Source organism: Buteo buteo, chromosome 7, assembly GCF_964188355.1.
Source record: "Buteo buteo chromosome 7, bButBut1.hap1.1, whole genome shotgun sequence".
In the NCBI taxonomy this organism is placed as follows: Eukaryota; Metazoa; Chordata; class Aves; order Accipitriformes; family Accipitridae; genus Buteo; species Buteo buteo.
In genome coordinates this window covers 3,110,469-3,129,431 of record NC_134177.1, presented here as the reverse complement: position 1 = coordinate 3,129,431, position 18,963 = coordinate 3,110,469, and the positions used below count along the sequence as shown (strand labels likewise).

At 36.3% G+C, this 18,963-nt stretch overlaps 1 protein-coding gene across 3 annotated transcripts in view; it reads right to left on the bottom strand.

Moving 5' to 3' along the window:
- Positions 1–20: 20 nt before the first annotated feature.
- The window catches only part of SMC4 (structural maintenance of chromosomes 4), a 39,917-nt gene continuing 20,974 nt past the window's right edge, over positions 21–18,963 (bottom strand). For all 3 annotated transcript variants that reach the window (XM_075031315.1, XM_075031314.1, XM_075031316.1), the window contains exons 7-24: positions 18,784–18,911; positions 18,139–18,279; positions 17,061–17,211; positions 16,064–16,228; positions 15,028–15,261; positions 14,244–14,429; positions 12,445–12,606; positions 11,642–11,867; positions 11,464–11,543; positions 9,365–9,517; positions 9,092–9,218; positions 7,473–7,662; positions 6,368–6,512; positions 5,157–5,330; positions 3,354–3,536; positions 2,270–2,502; positions 1,379–1,562; positions 21–257 (exon numbers count right to left, since the gene is read on the bottom strand). In XM_075031315.1, coding sequence (XP_074887416.1) covers positions 60–257; positions 1,379–1,562; positions 2,270–2,502; positions 3,354–3,536; positions 5,157–5,330; positions 6,368–6,512; positions 7,473–7,662; positions 9,092–9,218; positions 9,365–9,517; positions 11,464–11,543; positions 11,642–11,867; positions 12,445–12,606; positions 14,244–14,429; positions 15,028–15,261; positions 16,064–16,228; positions 17,061–17,211; positions 18,139–18,279; positions 18,784–18,911 — 3,060 coding nt within the window. In that variant the 3' untranslated portion in view covers positions 21–59. The remainder of the gene's footprint in view (positions 258–1,378; positions 1,563–2,269; positions 2,503–3,353; positions 3,537–5,156; positions 5,331–6,367; positions 6,513–7,472; positions 7,663–9,091; positions 9,219–9,364; positions 9,518–11,463; positions 11,544–11,641; positions 11,868–12,444; positions 12,607–14,243; positions 14,430–15,027; positions 15,262–16,063; positions 16,229–17,060; positions 17,212–18,138; positions 18,280–18,783; positions 18,912–18,963) is intronic.

Sequence of the window (18,963 nt, the reverse complement as noted above, 5' to 3'; positions counted from 1 at the left end):
GAACAAAATCTCAAATACAAAAGTAGATTAGATAAAAGAGCAGCAATGAGGGGAGAAGTTTATTCCACTCTGTTTTGAGCTATACTACACTGTTGAGTGCCAAGTTCAGCCAGTCCTTTGGAAGCAATAACTTTGGGGTTTGTTGCCACACTTTTCGTGGTATTGTGAGTCTTATAAATTCCAATTAATCTGTCTGCGATCTCAAACATGTTGTTTCGCAGGGAGATGATGATAAACTGTGCATTTTTTGTTTGCTCCTGAAAGAGAAGTTATTTGTGTTAGCTCACAGTATTTCAAAAAGCTCTGTTCTTGTATGATCTCTGTGCTCAGGTTTTAGGAACTAAGGAATACATCACTAGAAGTAGTTCTGTCGTTCAACAGACCCTTGGGTGATGAGGCTGCAGAGCTCCTGCTGTCCACAACACGCTCCCACCTTGGCTAGGCTCCCACCTTGGCTAGCGGCACACAGCACTGCCATTTACTTCAGCACCGGTTTCCTCCTTTTATCTTTTACATGACCTATTCAACTGAACTTGATTAAACATAAACATATATAATTTTTTTCCAGAGTTGCAATTCACCACAGTTTTAATGTGAATTCCATGTTAGGAATATATCAGGTATCTTCAAAGTGGCTCCCTAATTTTAAGTAGCTAATAGTAATCTTTGGCATTTCTAGGGTGTTCCCCAAACTGGTGGTTATACTTTGGATAATTTTGAAAATTCTAAGTTTAAATTAGCCACCAGTACTGTAGCAATGTAAATGTTTGCTTGACTTAAATATGGTGATGACAGAATTTTTAAAGGCATGAAAGAAAAACCCCACTAAAATAAAGACACAGACTAAAGAAACCTATGGGAAAGAGCTCATGTTAATGAGATGGAAGTATAAAACCCAGGAACCTTGGCTGCTCCTGAGAACAAAATCATGAGCCTTGGATACATGAACACATTAGTAAAAGCTAAATAAATTGCTGTATTCTCAGCAGATTATAGCTGATTATTTTGGGGAAAGTATCTATATTTTAAAGAGGAAGCAGTAGCAGCAAGGATATGTGGAAATGCGGCACCTTTGGCAAACTCTAGTGCTCTTTAGACAGCTTTTGAAACAGGATTTGCAGAGAAAAAAAGCCTTGTAAATCCTCTATTAGTTGCCTCATTTCAGGAAAGCATCAAACTTAGCGGCTTAGAAAAAAATATGCAGAAAGCAACATTCTAAGCACCTTTCTGGAAATCTGCTTAGTACATAGTTTCCACTTAATACTCTCATCACTCCAGATTTTTAAATCTGGCCATAATTGTGTTACCACTTTGTCTTTTCTGGCAGAGAAGAAAATATCTTAGAACTGTACTACAGGAGTTACCATTAAATACTTACATATATATAAAACGCTACAATAGATACATTTTTGAAGTCAAGTGCTGCATCAATCTCATCCATAAAATAAAGTGGCGTTGGCTTGTAATGATGAAGAGCAAAAACTAGAGCCAGTGAACTCAGAGTCTTCTCTCCTCCTGATAAGTTAAATATCTTCTTCCAACTTTTCTTCGGAGGCCGAACACTGAGAACAAATTACAGAGTTTGTAACTTACTTCTGTTCATGATGAAAATAAGTGTGTCATGGTAAAAAGTTACAAAGCAGGAGGGAGTTCGTGGAAGACACACACACATAAAGAAGCTCAACTAAAACCATGGATGTGCTGCTTGATACTTTTGGTCCTCCACAGCTGAGAGGCAGCGAACAGGATTATTTCTCTTCACCATGGAGGAACGCCCTGGGTATGTGCACAGCTACGTGGCCAGCTGATGTCTGCCTGAAAAGCTCCTGTAACACTTGGCTGTTCTCTGTAGGAACTATAACACTTAAAAACTGCTATTTAATTATCTTTCCAAAAGTGCTATTCTACTCTTAAGTAATGAATATACTCTTAGGAGCATTTATGACAGAACAATCTCCAGTTACCAATGTGATTGACATGATTCCCCAGGCAGAACGAAATGATTTGGGAATTACGAAACCCTGAGCAATTACTTCAAAGTCAAAGCTTTCTAACTGCTGTTAGTTACTTATTTCTCCAGGAGAAATGAATCTCTTCGCCAGTACTAAAAAGTTGTGGCTTCTGTCAGTATCTTGCCAATACTTGCCAAGAAGGAGGACTCTCTGTCTGGGTTAGCTGCTGATCCATTAAAATTTACTTAAAAAGCAGGCTGAAAAAAGGAACACAACAATTAAGCATTACAGCAATAATACAAAGTATTTTGACAAACCTAAACATGATTCCTTCAGAGAAGGGATCCAGGCTGTCCACAAGTTCTAATTCAGCATCTCCTCCCAAAGTAAGCATCTGGTAGTTCTCCTTCAATTTGTTTGTTATTACATTAAATCCTGCCATAAATTCATTTAGCCTTTGTTTCCTAAGATCTTCGAAAGCTTGTCTGAATTTGTCTCTCTCTGCAGTAATGTCATCCAATTCAGCCACACGTTTCAAGTATAGCTCTTCCTGTAGAAAAAAAAAGCCACAAAACTACAGTTAAAGAAGCTGTCTCCTCAATTTAGATTTTACACCCTTTTTCCTACCACTTGAATACTCATTTTTCCCAGAATGGCTATCAGCCTTGAAACAAAAGAACAAAACTAAACCATCTCTTTTTTCTTATCTCTATACTCCATGCTGCTGATCTCTCTATACTGGAAAACGCATGTTAAAATGAAGAAAAATTTGTTGAATAGGCCAATATTACTGAAATGAGTATTCTGAAGAGAAAAAAAATCCAAGTAGTGTTGTATATCTGTGTAGACTGTCAAGACTAGTTGACTGTAAATAAACAAACTTTCACAGGAGAAAGTTGTCTTCACCTGCCATCTATGGTGTCAAATATAAAAAGGCAGATGTAAGCTCCTAGATACAGCTTTCACACTTGGCTAAGTACAAGCTAACAACTCTTCGGGATGCTAGCAACAGCGCAGCCTGCAGAGGAGAAAGAGGAAATTCAAGGGTTCCATTTCAGTTTCCAACAGAAGGAAACTGAAGAAGAACAGGACCACCTTTTCCTGGTATGCCTATAGATGAGATATTTTCTTGTGTCACCTAGATAAAGAGTGCATTTTTGCAGGCATTTCAAGTGCAGGATCCATTTGAGCAGTCACCTGAAGAAAAATGCACAACTGGAAGGTTACCGCCGTACTTCAGAAGCACTGACATCAATTCTGTACAGATTCAAGTACGGGAAAACAATAAAGCTGTATACACAGCACTTACCGAGATGAGGGGTGTACCGTACTATTGCACTGACAGGCAATGCAGTATCAAAAAGATGAATCCTACTACTACACAATAGTAATTAAGCTTACCTTCTTCTTGTATTCTGCAATAGCACCAAGGTTGGGTTTCATTTCATGACACTGGGCTTCCAGGAGAGCTATTTGATTAGTGATTACATCTGGATCCTTGATAGCCTCAAGCTCTTCTTGACTTAGTACTGGAAATTCTTCAGGTGGTTTATCTTCTATGGGGCGCAGTGATAATTTTGATATCTAAAATTCAAAACCAGTTACTAGAAATCTTTAAAGATCACATTAGTTATCACATGAACACGTTTCTAAAATAAACATTTGCTGTATTAGTATATAGTGAAGCTTCCAATCTCAAAACATTTGAAGATTCTTCACATAACTCCCTTTAAAAGTTAAGATGTGAAAATGGAAAGTATCCTTTTATCCTGTTATTCTGTTCCTGAAAATTATATACATCATTCTTACAAAGGAGCTATTTCTCTGTAATAGCAGTACTAGCAGATAACGAGGAAATCGCCTCTACTGATGCCATAGAACTTAAACAACTACTTTGTGTGTTCAGGATTGAGAAGTTTGTCAGCAGCTTTGCTTGCTGGGTAACTGCCCCCATTATCCTTGTGTTAACAAGGGTATAAAAGGCACCCTGTCCTGCAAGACGTCTGCTGGTTTAGATCCCTACCTCGATTAAGGATTTAAATATGAAATGGAAAGGACATACAATAAAATGGTAGTGTAAGTTTATGAACTCCAGGTACCTAACTGGCCTTTTCTCTGAGCATACCTCCCTGGGCACACACCTGATTTTTGCTGTTTCCATAAATCAGGAAAACCAAGCCAAGACCAACCCCCAGCACTGCCTCTTGTTGACTCTGCACTCAACTAACCCATGGGCCAGAAAGAGTCAGGATTCTGTGCGGAATTGGTTCCAGAAGAATTAAAAGCCCTTCCTGGAAGCTGATCCGAGACACTTTTGAAATGAACACACCAAATGTCAGACAACGCTTAGCACTAGCTTGTTCAACAGAACTAGAGCAGTTAGAAGGGACATGACAGCAAAAAATAAGGTCCGTGTAAAGCTGTCTGTGTGTTTGTGCCAGCAGCCCCGCTCAGATACAACTCCCAGACTGAGAAGCTAGGTGTTGCAGCACCTAGAGTTAGCAACTCCTTGCTCCCCCTGGCTCCAATTTATTCGATGAGCTGGTTCAAGCAGCAGTCTCCGAGAAGCAATTTCTTCCTGGCCCCACGGACTTCCTATTGGCCCAATTATCTCTAACTGGGGAAAGGCAATTTGATGTACCAAATGTACTACAACTTTTGGGTGAAATGCTTTCAAGGGAAAGGTCTTGCCATTTTATAAAGAACAGCTTAGTGGACACAGCAAAACAGTTAAACATAACTTGTGTTTTAGTTATCAGTGTCTTACTCCTCCTTCTTCTCTTACCTATGAGGGCGTCTACCCTTTTATAACATTTTTTTTAGTATGTACAGAGAGCATACCCAGGCACAAAAAGTCTCCTTGTTGCCGTTTATGGCCTACTTATTTTTCCCTCATTGCTCTTAATTACTTGTAGACAGCGTTATGTCAGTTACAGTTATCATACTGTTCTTTATAAATAAAAAAAACTTGAAAAGCTAGAAGCCACGTAATACAGAACTCATCCATAACCTTGTATGCAAAACAAAGTAAAAAAGACTGAAAGGTCATATTTTTTCAGATTTGTTTCTTATACCATAAACACCAATAAACTGTGAACCGAATATGAATTTTCTCCCAAATTATCTGTTTTCTAACTACATGTTAACATATTAATCTTTTGAGATCTTACAGTTCAAGTTTTAGGAACTAAACAATTTCCTTACCTCTTTTTGCCAGTATTTAATCTTTGACTGGTGTGCAGAAATATGACTATCAATTTGTTCAATTTTCAGCTTAATATTAAGAGCTTCTTTTTGAAGCGCGTGTTCATCATCTTGAATAGTTTTAACCTCCTGCAGTAAACTGCGATGCTCCTCCTGAACTCCTGGCAACACTTCCTAAACAGAAATGACCAGAAAAGTACATTAATCAGTTGCCTACAAAAATGTTACCACTTTCTCAAGTTACAGATTTGTTTTCACTGTATTATTCACAGAGCTTCCTCTCCACAATCCTAAGTACTGATGTAAACAAATACCTGTTCTTGTATTTAAAATAACCAGGTCCCTGAATTCTGGAATGACTGCAAATATGCTGCAGTTTACATTTTCATTCCAGATCTGGATTAAATGAGTCCTACACTCAGATGTTTTTAGCTAAAAGGCAGTTTTAGAGAGTCTCAAAGAAACAGCTTTATTTGGAAGAATTTCAGCCATCGTGGTTGTTTTCACTCTCTCCTGCACATAAATCTAGATGAAAAACTGAAGTCCCACATAACTGGGGAAAAAAAAAAAACAACAAACCCACAACTGTTTTTAAGCAAGTTTTATGACCAGTAATTTCTTTGGGGAAACTTGATTTAAGTTTTTTCTTAGCTTCAGAAAATTGGGTCAAGATATATTTCCAGGTAAGTATAAAAAAAAACCCCAAAACATTCCCATTCCCTGACCATCGTGGAATGTCACTCAGCAGCTGCAGAATAGAATAGAAGGATATAACTAGGATGTAATAAGGATGTAACTCATCATCCTGATTTTACCCAGAGGCCAGACTGCTCACTGGGACCATTTTAGCCTATCTTCACCTGCCCCCAGCACCTGTATTTAAAGGTCAACTTTGATTAACAATTAAACAAAATTATTAATTTTGTATGAATGCAGACAATATATTGCAGGATACAGAAAAGAACATTCTTTGCCATTTTATCCCTGTGTGAATTTTTGGAGGATGAGTAGTAGAATAACTGAGAAAAAAAGAGAGAAAAAGATACTATCAGCTAACACAACGCCTTGCTAGGCCTGCCTGGAAAGTCTAAGGATGAAGGCTAACAGACATCAGCCATTAGAACAACTCTGGCGCAACAACTGTTATCTAAAATTTATTTCACAGACTGCATCCTCCATGAAGAGATACACTAAATTAACATGACACTTACTTCAGCTTGCCTGCAGTCATTTATTATCTCAGTAGCTTTGTCTTCTAGCTTAGTCAGCTCTTCTGTTAAGTCTTTAATTTCTTTCTCATTATTTTTAATTTCCTTCTCCGTGCGAAGAACAGACTCTTCAGATTTTTTCAGGTTTCTGAACAGGTAGAGATGTTTGTATACCTCACATGAGTGCAAATATGACTTAAGATAATCTAGAAACACAATTTTACTTATAAAGATTGTTCAATAGCTACTGACAACCAAATAGGAAGTGCTTATTTATGCATGAACTCTCACACTCCGAGATACCCAAGGATAACAAAGTTGTCTTCCTTAAACATATAGTAGACAGGCCTCATTAAATGATTTACTATGTTCTTTGAGAGACAGTTTTGACATTTGTTTTAAGTATTCATTATGTATTGTTAAGCTAACATAAAAACTACATTGCATTTTATTTCCTGACATGCGTCATAATAAAATTAATCCCTTCAGATCTGAACTGCTCCACTGCATGGCAATTAAGTGCTATTTTGAATCTTTATCCTGAAATACTGCATTTTAGTGATAGGCAAATATGAATAAAAAAAAATACTGATTAAACATGACTTTTAAACTGTCTAGTAGAAACTACAAAATTGTATTTCCCTTTACCTCCCCTTACGTACCTCCTAAGTTTTATACATGCAACTGAAAATTCAGATTTTAGGATCATGGGATTTTTAGCTATGGAGACTACTTAAAACAAGCAAGTATCCTGCAGGCAGTCATGCCCACAGATATGGCTCTTTGAAGGCTGACTTGACCCTCCTTGGTCAGTTTTCACTAAGCTTTCTAGGTCTCTGATCCTTTGCCCATGAAGCACACTTACAAAGATTATGGTTCTTAATTAAGAACCAGTATCAGTTTGAGGTAAATCAGTTTAGAGAAGAAGGTTGTGACCTTCTCCCTCCAGTTTTCCTCTAGCCATGAAGAGGTGAAAACCATCTTCTCGAGCTGGACAAATTTCCCCCCCCCAACCCTGGAAAGGTCCAGCTGTTATCAAACACGAATCGCAGCAGTATACAATTACAGCCTAAAGCTTTACCATTGAGCACACTGACATCTACTGTACCTGTCTGCAGTCTTGACTGCCACTTGGGCTTTAGTAATAGTTGAAGTACATTCATCTATTTCTTTGTTGATCTTATCAAGTTTGTCTTGTTGTGCTTTAAGTTTACGGTTATTGATATCAATTATGAGCTTATGTAATCGTTTAACTTCATTTTCTATTTTACCAGCTTTCTCAGCAACGCATTCGTAATCTGTTGAAAACCAAAATCAAGTTAAGGTCATCATGCTGTCCCTAGGAACACTGGACTGCTGCAATACATCAAGATTTAAGTGTTAAAAAGCTCTGCTCTATTAATATATTGAGAAGTGTACTATTTCTTTCTACTGTGAAAAACGCTGTTTGTTTTTTTTTTACTGTGGCAAAAAGAAAAAAATACCACATCTTTCTGACACTGTTATACTGCCAAAGCTTTTTTGGTGTAAACCCCCCAAAATTGGATTACTTAATGTATATGGAGTACTGAAATACATGAGATGGTATATAGGAAGCTATTCCAAGCTCATTCTTTGCATTTATTTAATGGGAAAATGCTCAAAAGTTAAATGGTAAGAACTAGCCACCAACTGTTGCTCAGTGGCTGGTGTTACTGCATAGTTACTACACGTGCTGAATAATAAGATAGCCTACTCTACCTTTAAGGGAGATAAGTTTCCTTATTTAAATTATACTCAAAACTCAACAAAACCATCTTAAGTTGAACAGCTTTCAAAAATTAAACAACATAGCACCTTAGTATTCTAAGGGCAAAACAAACAAATAAAATCCCACACTAAGTTTGCTACAGATCTATAATTTCCTTTTGGGGACAGAAGGGGTAAAGCAGAGACTTGAAAGGTAGAAGGCAGTCATCTCTCCAGGAGAACACAGGTTTGTGTCTCTCCATTATTTGGTACAAATGTTAGAGAAGAATATTTATAACATCAAACCTTAGCGTGATTGAGGAAGTAAAGCATTCGTACTCTATTCAAAAGAAGCATAGAGGAAATCCATAGTAGTACATATTCTCTTCCCTAAAATGCTATGAAAGCAGAATTGTGGGGGAAGGGAAATATGTTTCACTGTGCTCCTATCATTCCCTGAGCAAGAAATACAAAGAAGCAGTCAAGGTTTACTTTACTAAGCTACCAATTTCTTCAGGGAAACAAATTCAAGTTCTCAGAGTAAACATCTTTCACAAAAAGAATGGGGTACAGTGTGCCCACAACAGAATACAGGGTATTCATTTTATAGACTCATGTAATAGTCCAGTTGGAGCATGGCAAAAGCCTTTACTGAACTTTAATATCATTACCTCCACATTAACAATTCTTACCCCTAATTAAACTAAGTTTCCCTATGAATCTGTATGTAATACAGCCATAAAAATCTAACCAAATAAATACTAAAATTGATGTTTATTTTGACTGAAACATGAACTTGAGCAATTGTAAAAAAAAGGGGTTTCACTCTCTAATCTCTGGAAGCACCTTTTATCCCCCACTTAGGGGAAAAGAGGTTCCAAACCAAGATATGGTACTGCACTGGTAATCTGAAAGAACAAAGCCATAGCCATTCATTCTTTTCTTAGTAAAAGAACATGCTACAATTTTTATCTATAATCCCCTCTCCACAAAATGTACCTTTTTTGTAACTATTAAGGATTTTTTCCAGTTCCTTCTGTTTGTTTTTGTCCGGAGCAGCAGCAATTACATTAGCTTCAAGTTCCTTAACTTGGGTTTTTAGATGAATTTCTTGTTCAGATAAACTCTACAAAAACCAGAACTGTGTTAGAATCCTGTACTTTAAAAAGATCCTTGACACTAACAAGGACTATGTTAAGCTGAGACTGAGAAGTTATCCCCCTGCACATTGACGGAGAAGCCAGATATTGCCTCAATAATAAACTTGTTCACCTGGATACTTGCTGTATACTTTTCTAAAGTATTTCTCATTTTCTGAATATCTTGGCACAGATTTCTTATGGCTTCTTCAAGTTGTGATTTCTCTTCTTCATACTGTACTGCTCTTTTAGAATCCTTCTGCAGCTGAGATTCCATTTTATTGACCTACATAAAAATACGATATGATCATTTGCCTAGTGTCACCACTATAAAACAAAGCAACATCTCATTCATGTGCTCGACAATCTATGATCTCTTAAATCACAAGAGGGAAGTGCAGTAAAAACTTGAAAATTTGTCGTAGCTGGACAGAATATGGAGGCTGACTGCTGAGGAGATCAATTACAGCAGTGGAAAACAAGAGAGAAGCAAGCATAAGAAAAAGCAAGCTGAAGAATACCTGTCAAAATAGCTCGTAATGGAGAATTGCTTTAAGGAAATAAAACTAGATTAAGCTTGAAAGGCTTAAGCTGGAATAGTGACGGCAGAACCCCAAACCCACACAAGCAGAAGCTAGAAGCAATTTCTTCTATAGTTAAGATTTGATGCTTGTTGGTTTCTGTGGTAATCTGGTGTGAGGAAAACAAGCTTTTGCAAATAGTAACCGGTCAAGTGACCAAGTCTTGCAATTCACCTTAAAGAGCAGAAGGAATAAGGATACAATTCAGATCTCGGCCCATTTTCTGTTTTTACATATAGAGAACTAATAGGCAAAGATATGAATATACTTGGTCTACCTGGAGTTGTCCACTATGCTAGACAGATACAAAACTCTTGAAAATGGAGAAATTAAGTTACAGCTATTGATCATTATTGAGTGCCACAGTACCTCTCACAGGCCAAACAGAAAACAGCAGATAAGCCTCTCTCTTGGAGAGACCAGTGAATAAATCTAAAGCGTGAAGACAGGAAATAGCAAAGTCTGTTAATTAGCAAGATCGAAATATGAGCTGTCTTATATATTTAATGACCCTTTACAAGGCTAGGGCAATAACCCTTTGTCCATGAGGTTGGTTCATTAGTGCTCTACAAGTACAGCATTATCTGACTAGGCTAGACAGAAGAAAAAAAGAAGAAAAAAAAAGAAAAAAAGAGTTGTATGTCAAACTCTCCAGGGTTTGCAGAATTTTATCTTTTCTTGGCCAATGCAATCCTATTTTCCAAGCTGAGTGAAGGTGAAAATACAGAAGACAGATGAGAGAAGAATAGATATATATTTTAACCTCTCAGAGATAAAACCAAAAAGTGAAGAAACATCAGCAATGACAGCAAAGGCGGTGACATGGTTATCTCCTCCAGCAGAGAAATGAGAGAACCTTAAAGTTGAGTTTGATTTTGAAATTCTCCAATTTGAAAGTATTTTCACCTAAAAAATACTAACTACTGTTCCTGTGTCCTTAGTGGTAAGCAAATATTCAACCCTTGTGTTGGATTATAGCTCTCATTCCTAAAGAGCAAAAGTTCGTTCTCCTGTAGCAAGAGGACTGACATCAGGAGTTACACAGGGGAGCTTGTCTTCTTGAAGAGGTATCAACACTTTGATGTTTGATCGCACTTAAAGTTCATCAGCAGACACTAGCCAAAAAGGACACAGGCTACATCCACACTAAATAAAGCTACAGACTAAAACCTAAAAGAATTCAGAAGGAAAAAGCAAGCTGTATCTTGATATTCCAAAACATTCTTGAAATACAAACTGGAAGGAAAGCTCTGCCACTCCCTGACAAAGCTTACAAGGACGTAAATGAAGGACCAAACTTGTCTTTTCTTGCTGGTGAGGTTTGTGTGTACTGCTCTGCAGCTCAGTGGTTCCTTATGATCAGCAACTTCCATGTTCTCATCCCTACCTTCAATCAGTTTATCCAAGCTATCAAAGGAAGCACTATGAGACTAAAAATTAAATAATAGGCATATGATAGCTGGGCTGTGAACATATGTGCTTAAGAGCAATATAACTTATGCTAACCTTGTGAACTTCAAATCATTAATGTATCTTGCATCACAGACTGTTAACTACTCATGCCAATTTAAAAGGATGTAGCACATGTGTATGAACTACCAAAACAAAGAACTTCACAAAATTCCACTTTTAATTAAGATTATGTACTAACCTCTTCTTCTGAAACATCCATTATGACGGAGGAACCCATCCTGCCCTTCATTACTCTACCCCCCCCACCAGTCATTGTTCCTAAAGTAAAAAAGATGGAAAGAAGTTAGTGAGCTTATTGTGCTTAGATATCATCTATAAAGCGCTTAAAATATAACTGCAAGTTTGCACTTAAATACCTGACTGTTCAATAATTTGTCCTTGCAGCGTTACCACTCTCCATCTTTTCTCTTTTCGGAATGCTATTCTGGTAGCTTCTTCCAAGTTATTAGCTACTAGAGTATCACGTAATGCAAAGTAAAAAGCCAGGCGAACCTTCTCGTCTTCTACTTCCACCAGATCAAACAATCGAGGAACATTTTCAGGAGTTGGGATTTTTTGCATTTTTTTTTCCCATACAGCCATCTACATCAAAAAAGTAAATAAATGAATGAGAGATTCCTTAGAATAAATTATGAGGTCATTTCATTATTTTAAGGTATGTTAAGGCTTTAAAGCAATTAACATTATTAATCATAGTGCAATTAACAGTAAAGTTTCCTTCCTTGGGGAACTCTACTTCCAGTATAATTAAAAACTCACTGATAACTCATTGTTCTCTTTCATGGTTTTCGTAGTTTATAGTTACTAGATTACTTGCATTATTAAGTTTTCTAATTTGCAAAAAAAAAAAAAAAAAAAATCTAACTATAAAAACATAAAAGACACACCAAACATCTGTTGTACACATACAGGTATCTAAAAAGCTTTGTAATTCTCTGTAAGTAAACGTTATCATTTGCTAGTAGAATATTCTAAGGTACCAACAGCCTATTCAAATGGTTTATATTTTAGCTTTACCAGTATTAATACATACACAGTGTAACATATTAATATATAATACTTATTTATACACATGCATATTAATACATTATATACAGTATTAATACTGTGCACATTAGGGTAAATCAACAATTTGTTTTGCTGAAGTACTAGTACTTACTTTGTCCAGGGCTATAAATGTGGCAACTCCAATTCCTCTTGCCTTTAAGAAATTCACACATGCCTGTGCAGTATCAATTGTATCGACAACAATGTTGTCTAAAGCACCACAAGAGGATGAAATAGCAACATCATACTTTTCACTGATAGCTCCCAGGTCTCCCTAATAATTGAGGGTCAGGGGGAGGCAGAAGTACACCAATTAGTTTGGCATCAATGTTTTGTCTTGGTATTACGAAATAAATGACAAGAAATTTACACAAAGTGAAATGAGATGAAAACAAATTATAAAAGAATTTTCTGTGAAAGAACTTAAACCTTAATTAGAACTTGTAAAATAATACCACACCTGTCTTCTCCAGCACACTGCTATTTATGTATTTCTAATGTACTTGTTGCCATAGTAGAAATTCATATACTCAGAGCTTCTAAAGTGGTGCTTCTGGTAGAGCAACACAGTAGCATTGATACATTTTCTGTAGACAAATGTTAAATTTTATATCCCAGCATTTTAGTGAGGGAGTCTGGCCTAACAAAATTATTTAATGCGTTCTGTGTATGGTTCTACCGTTGGTCAGCTGGGTAGGACCCGGCAAGTCATACAGTTCTGCGTGCCGTCCTGTACTGATCTGAAAAATGGATACAGGGGTATTCATAATCTTTGAAAAATTATTGTGTATCTACAGGTAAAAACAGCATGCACAGCCAACTGAGTTACACAAGAACAGATTAACCTCACACTCCTCCCTGTGGCAAGTGCTAACAGAGCATGAGACAAAATACATGCCAGCTGTACTAGGCAGTGGTCTGCTGCTGTTTGAACTTTATCTTTTTTATAAATCTATACACACATTTTTTAAATATACATATACTAAACAAACTGATTTTTCAGAAGCAGAGATACTTCTCCTTGGACGAGCAGGTGGAGGGAAAAAAGAGAAAATTGCAGAATACAAAAATAGCACTTCTACATCTACAATGATACATGTGTATTGTTCAGTGCTGGTAAAAAAAACCAAAAAGAATGAAGAACTCTACCTCAGCTGCAAATTTTCAGAACTTTAGATCAACACTGCTTGGAAAGAACTGATAGCACTCAACATTTTGCTATGACATAGCTTTCCTTGGTCTTCTCTGAAACACCAACATTGCTCTTTTTGATTTGACAGGTATGCAAGTAAAACGAGAGGAAACAAACAGCAAAGAGATCACCAAATTTTATAAATTTTGAAGCAAAAAAAAAGCACGTACAGTTCCACATTAAATTACATACAAGCTGTAAGATGTTTTTTTAAGTTCCATGGCAGTTCTGCCAAGCGTGTGGTTAACAATTGATTCTACCTTCTGTGGCACCAGAAGGTAAAAAGCACTACTCCACAATACTTCTCCAGCACAGATGTTCCTAACATTCAAAGGAATCAGAATCACTACAGCTGTCAGTCATAGCTCAACACAGAAGCACAGGCAGGACCAAAGCATGGACAGGTTTACAAGACATTGGTAGTATTCCTGGCTTGAGCATATTCCCATATAGACTGCAGCAACATGATTTAGCTTAAAGATCAGCCTACCAAAAATACAAAGCTTTCTCATAGCCATTGCCTTTACTTAGTGCTGAGTAGTGGAACCTCAACAATCATCTTTTTTTAATTTATGGCAAGTCCACAGGATTTGCAACTCTGTTGTCCAAATTCAAAGCACCAGAGAACTGAGGACTGCTATCTTTCACTCAATTACAGAAACACCATACTGTTCCTATAAAGTTTAAGACTAAAAGTAGAATAGCCTTTTAAAATTTACCAGTCTTCCATATACTCCACGAATATTTCCAGATTTCTTCTGCTGAAGCAGAGCCTCAAGCACTTTTCCTCGACTGCGACTTAGTGCTAAAGAACTTTTGGCTTCTTCTACTTTTTGACGCAGTTTTCGAACAAGATTCTTAGCACCTGATTCTTCTCTTCCCAGCTTCTCAAGCTCATTCTCTTTCTAACGGTTAAAAGACAGACATTATCTTAGCCTCACAAAAACCACTGTATCCAGGGAATCTTAGTTTCATGATTGCATAGGCAATGAAACCAGCCACCAAAAAGCAGAAGTAGCAAAGATTTATCAGAAGAATGGCTGGTATGTGGATACACTTCAGCTATTATTTAGTACACTTTGATAAAAATACAACAGCATATGAATTCACGAATCAGGCTTAGGACAAGGTAGTGGCATTTTTTTTTCTCTGGGGAATGAGAAGAGCAAAGGAAGTTCAAAGAAGGCTCAGAAACATAGCCACTTATTTATTTTAACATGTCTCATTATGATATTTAAACTGTTTCCCTTGCAGGGATATGTAGGATTTAATTTCAGTGCTTAATGTTAACATTTGCTTAACCCAAAGTAAGTTTGAAATAAAATACTTACTTCACCAGTTAACTGAGTATTAGAATATAGTTTTTGAATGTCATTTTATTGGAGACAGTTTTTTGTTTATTTTCACCACAATTATTGATAAAAACAAGAGTGGAACTTCGGTTTGTGTGTTGTAACATAGTGTTGTAACTCAAAGAACTTCTATATGGAAGTCAAGTCTCACCTCCTTCAATTCCTGTTCAGCTTGGGGTAATTTTATATGTATATCTTTGATAGCAGCTTTCCTTTCCTTAAGAGTTTCTGAAGTAGTCATCAGAGCCTCCTTTGCCTGATTTAACTGAGACACAGCAGTATTATGACGGCTGAGATAGATATCAAGCTCTGACTGGGCTACATCCATCTTCGAACGTGCTTCATTCACTGCTTTACTAAACTCCATAAGCTCTTTCTCTTTGTTCTGCAAAAATGGACAATGTTACAGCTGAAAACAGACAACTGCGGGATTTATCACAGCAATCGCACTGTATGAAAGAAAAAGAAGAAACGGGCATATTCTTTTACTACCTCTCCTGTCAGCAGAAAACAATTATGTTATCTAGAAGAATAAGTATTTCTTAATTTAATAACATATTCTGTATGGAAATTAAGTAAGACATTTTTCATAATTATGAAGAACATCAGAGAATTATTATGGAACATTTCCATACAAGCTTTGTATCATTTTTGTAACTCAAATGGAGAAACCATGCTTTCAAGTACAGAAAATAATCCCCCAAATTTACGGGATAAATTTCCAGCTGCCAGGTGTTTAGTGGTTGAACAGCTAACATCAACAATAACCAAGTGTTACAGTAGTTGTCTATTAATTCAAAGACAGATTACAGCTGTGCGAAAAGCTCACAACATACCATTTCAAAATCTGTTTATTTAAGCAACATATTGGCTTAAAAATTTCAATGGGAGAAAATTAAAGTGTGTTCAAGTAATGGAAGTGTAAAATTATTTAATACACATATTAATTATATGCTTGATGACACATGATCACTATAAAAAGCAGCCAACTTAATGAAAATTATTTAGCTCTGATTATAAATTCAGAATGAATTTCCCAGTTAGGCTCCACTGAAGTAACACATGAAACTGTGTATTTATCATATAAAATAGCATTTTACAACTATCTTGTGATTGTTTCATTCATAAGTGTCAAAGCTATACGTCAGTTAATACAATAAGTGTACTTAAGTCAAAACAGTTCAAACCTCTTTTTCCTCCTGAAGTCCTTGTGTTTCTTCCTTAAGGCTATCCATAACCTGCTTGAGTTTTTCTTCTTCCTTCTCTTTTGTCTTTTCAAGAAGCTCTCTCTCAGATGTTGCTTTGCTGATAGCTTTTTCACTATCGGAAGGTACATTTTTCAATTCTTCTACCTACGCAAGGAAAAGACTTTTAACTGCCTCTCCCACTGAAACAGAATAGTTTTGCCTTATTTTTAAACCCTGCCTTTCAAGTGCTACATGGAAGTCAAAGGAAGCTTAAGCCCTAATGAAGCTCTCGTGTTTTTGTAGGGCAAGACACACCGTGGCTCTAGCAGGAGGCTTGGATTTTATTTGCAAGGCTTGTTCAGTTCTAGAGCCCATCCAGAGGGAAGCAAGCCACAGCAGTAAAAGAACATAGCTTTACACAGAAGAACTCAAGCCTTTGAATCACAATGAAGCTTAACTCTTAAATACCTACTTTCAGAAGGCCACTCTCAATGCAGAGAGTGATTTACGATCTGTAACAGCTGGCAACAACCAACTTGGTAAAATATATCCATTAAATTAACTAGGGAAACAGACAAAAAAAGTGTTTAAAAAGGTAGTAACTGCAAGAACACGCACATGTTTGTAATCTCCACAAACATGATAAAAAGATGCTTTTCAAGCCATGAGATCTCCCCAACAGAGCTGAGAAGCAACAGTAAAGCTTTTGACTTTGCCTTCAGACAGAAAACAGTCTGGTTCTGCCGGCCATGGTCTCCCATAGTAAAGATGTGCAATGAGCAATAGTTTAAGGGAGAATAATGTATTACTTCAGTAAGTTATTTGCAAACAAAATCCCTAGCTCATCTAAATGACATAACAGATTTAAAAAATAAAACCAACATATTTTTCCATCTTCTTTGTGGCACAAAGTACACTTGGCATCCTTTGCACAAAGATGTTCTCATCTAGAGCAACCAACTACACTTTAAGTAAATCAAGCTGCAGTTCACACTACCTTTTCTTTGTCCTTTTGAAGTTGCTTCTCCAGTTTTTTAGCTTTGCTTTTGGCATGTTTTAGATTTTCCCTTACTTTAACATCCTGCAAATCCAACTCAGTAAATTTTTCTTTACTTTCCTCTATGAACTTGTTAATTTTATTCAGTTTCCTGATAGGGGAAAAAAGAAACAATCATCTATTACATACCCTATAAAAATAATGTCAGTAGAGCTTGGCTTAATAAGTAAGCATATAGTGTTTAAACCAATACTACTCAGTTTTTGTGAAAAACAACATCCAATACTTAACTATATTCACAGTATTTTCCCCAGGGAAGTGATGTTTCACAAGAAAAAGATCAACTAACAAAAAATATTAAACACGCTTTCAGAAATTTTGGTTTTTTTCTTTAATAGAATGTATAATTCGCATCTCTCACAAATAACTTACTATGATCTTCGAAGATGAGGTTAATATTGCAGTTGGATAGGAGATCAGCACCCAGACAAATCAATTTTAGGGAAACACAATTTATGCCTAAAAGATTCATAAGGAAACCAGAGAAAAACACCTAACATCCACATACCTAAGCGTTATGGTTGTCTATCTAAAAACCTGAAACAATCTCCCAATTATTTGTTGTAGTCAACTAAAAAAAAAAAAAAGTACGCATGTTCTTTAAAATCCACCAAAAATCAGACCTTTTCTTACTGTAATTGTGAGTATTACCCAGATTTCTCCAAGAAAAGCAACCTGCAGAACCAAATCAAACCAATGAGAATTTTTTTTAAATTATTTTTGTGCAAAAGATCATTTAATCCATGCCAGGGAATGTTTAGAAACACCATAAGTGACTCTGCTCATCAGATAATCTACGTTTTTGGTGGAAGAACTACTGAAAAACCCAGCTATGCTCCCTGCGATCATCTTCACATGCAACTACTGTATATTTCTGCCTTCCCAGGTGTTCCCCCCCCAACCCTGCAATACAACTACCACAGCCTTTTCTGAAAATCCTGCTAACTCCAACACCACATATGCAGAACATGTAAGCTAAGAGTACTGTGGTTTACAAGTCTATACTTAAAGTACTTACTTTTCGAGTTCCTTTAAAGCTTTATTCTTTGTTTCCATTTCATCTGCAAGTTTACTACTCTTCTCATTAACATCTTTTGTTTCTTCATTAATTTTTTCTTTCTGCATTTCCATATCATTTACTCGTTTCTTTAGGTCATACCTAAGAAAAAAAAACAACCCACCAAACTGAAAACTCCACTTTTTTCCATAAAGCTAACATTCATAATGAATATGTATTTCCAATCTTAAGTATAATAAAGTGATTATGAAAAGTATTAAATCCTAATATCCGTTATTGAGTAACCTTGCCAATTTAGTACAAAACAGCAAGGAAATCTAACAACTTAGACACTTCAGATGAAAAATAGTCTTTAAGTGATCTACTTTCTCAATTTCAGTATAAAGCTATACGAGATTAATTTGCTGGACTACTTTACTTTGTAAAAAGCTGGCAAGCAGGGTTTTTTGGGGTTTTTTTTTGGTTTTTTTTTTTAAGATTTTTATGAAAATGGTCTCTATTTTCCAAATGCTATTCAACTAATTTTGAAGGACTGATACGGATGTTAAGAAATGCAAAGTATTTCTAATTAGAGATATGGAAGCAGAGTTAAAACACCACCACTACCACATTAAAGCCAAATCAAAACTTTAGAGAAGTACTTACATATAGTATTGACAGATACGATTCTTTTCTTTAAACATTTTGTTTTCCAAAGAAAGAAATTCAATGGCTTTATTCCTGTCAGCTTCCAAGGCATCCTTTTCTTTTTCCACCATCTTAACTCTATTTAACTAGACAAGACAAAGTCAGAGCTGACTTTACTGCTAGTACTAGAGAAGAATA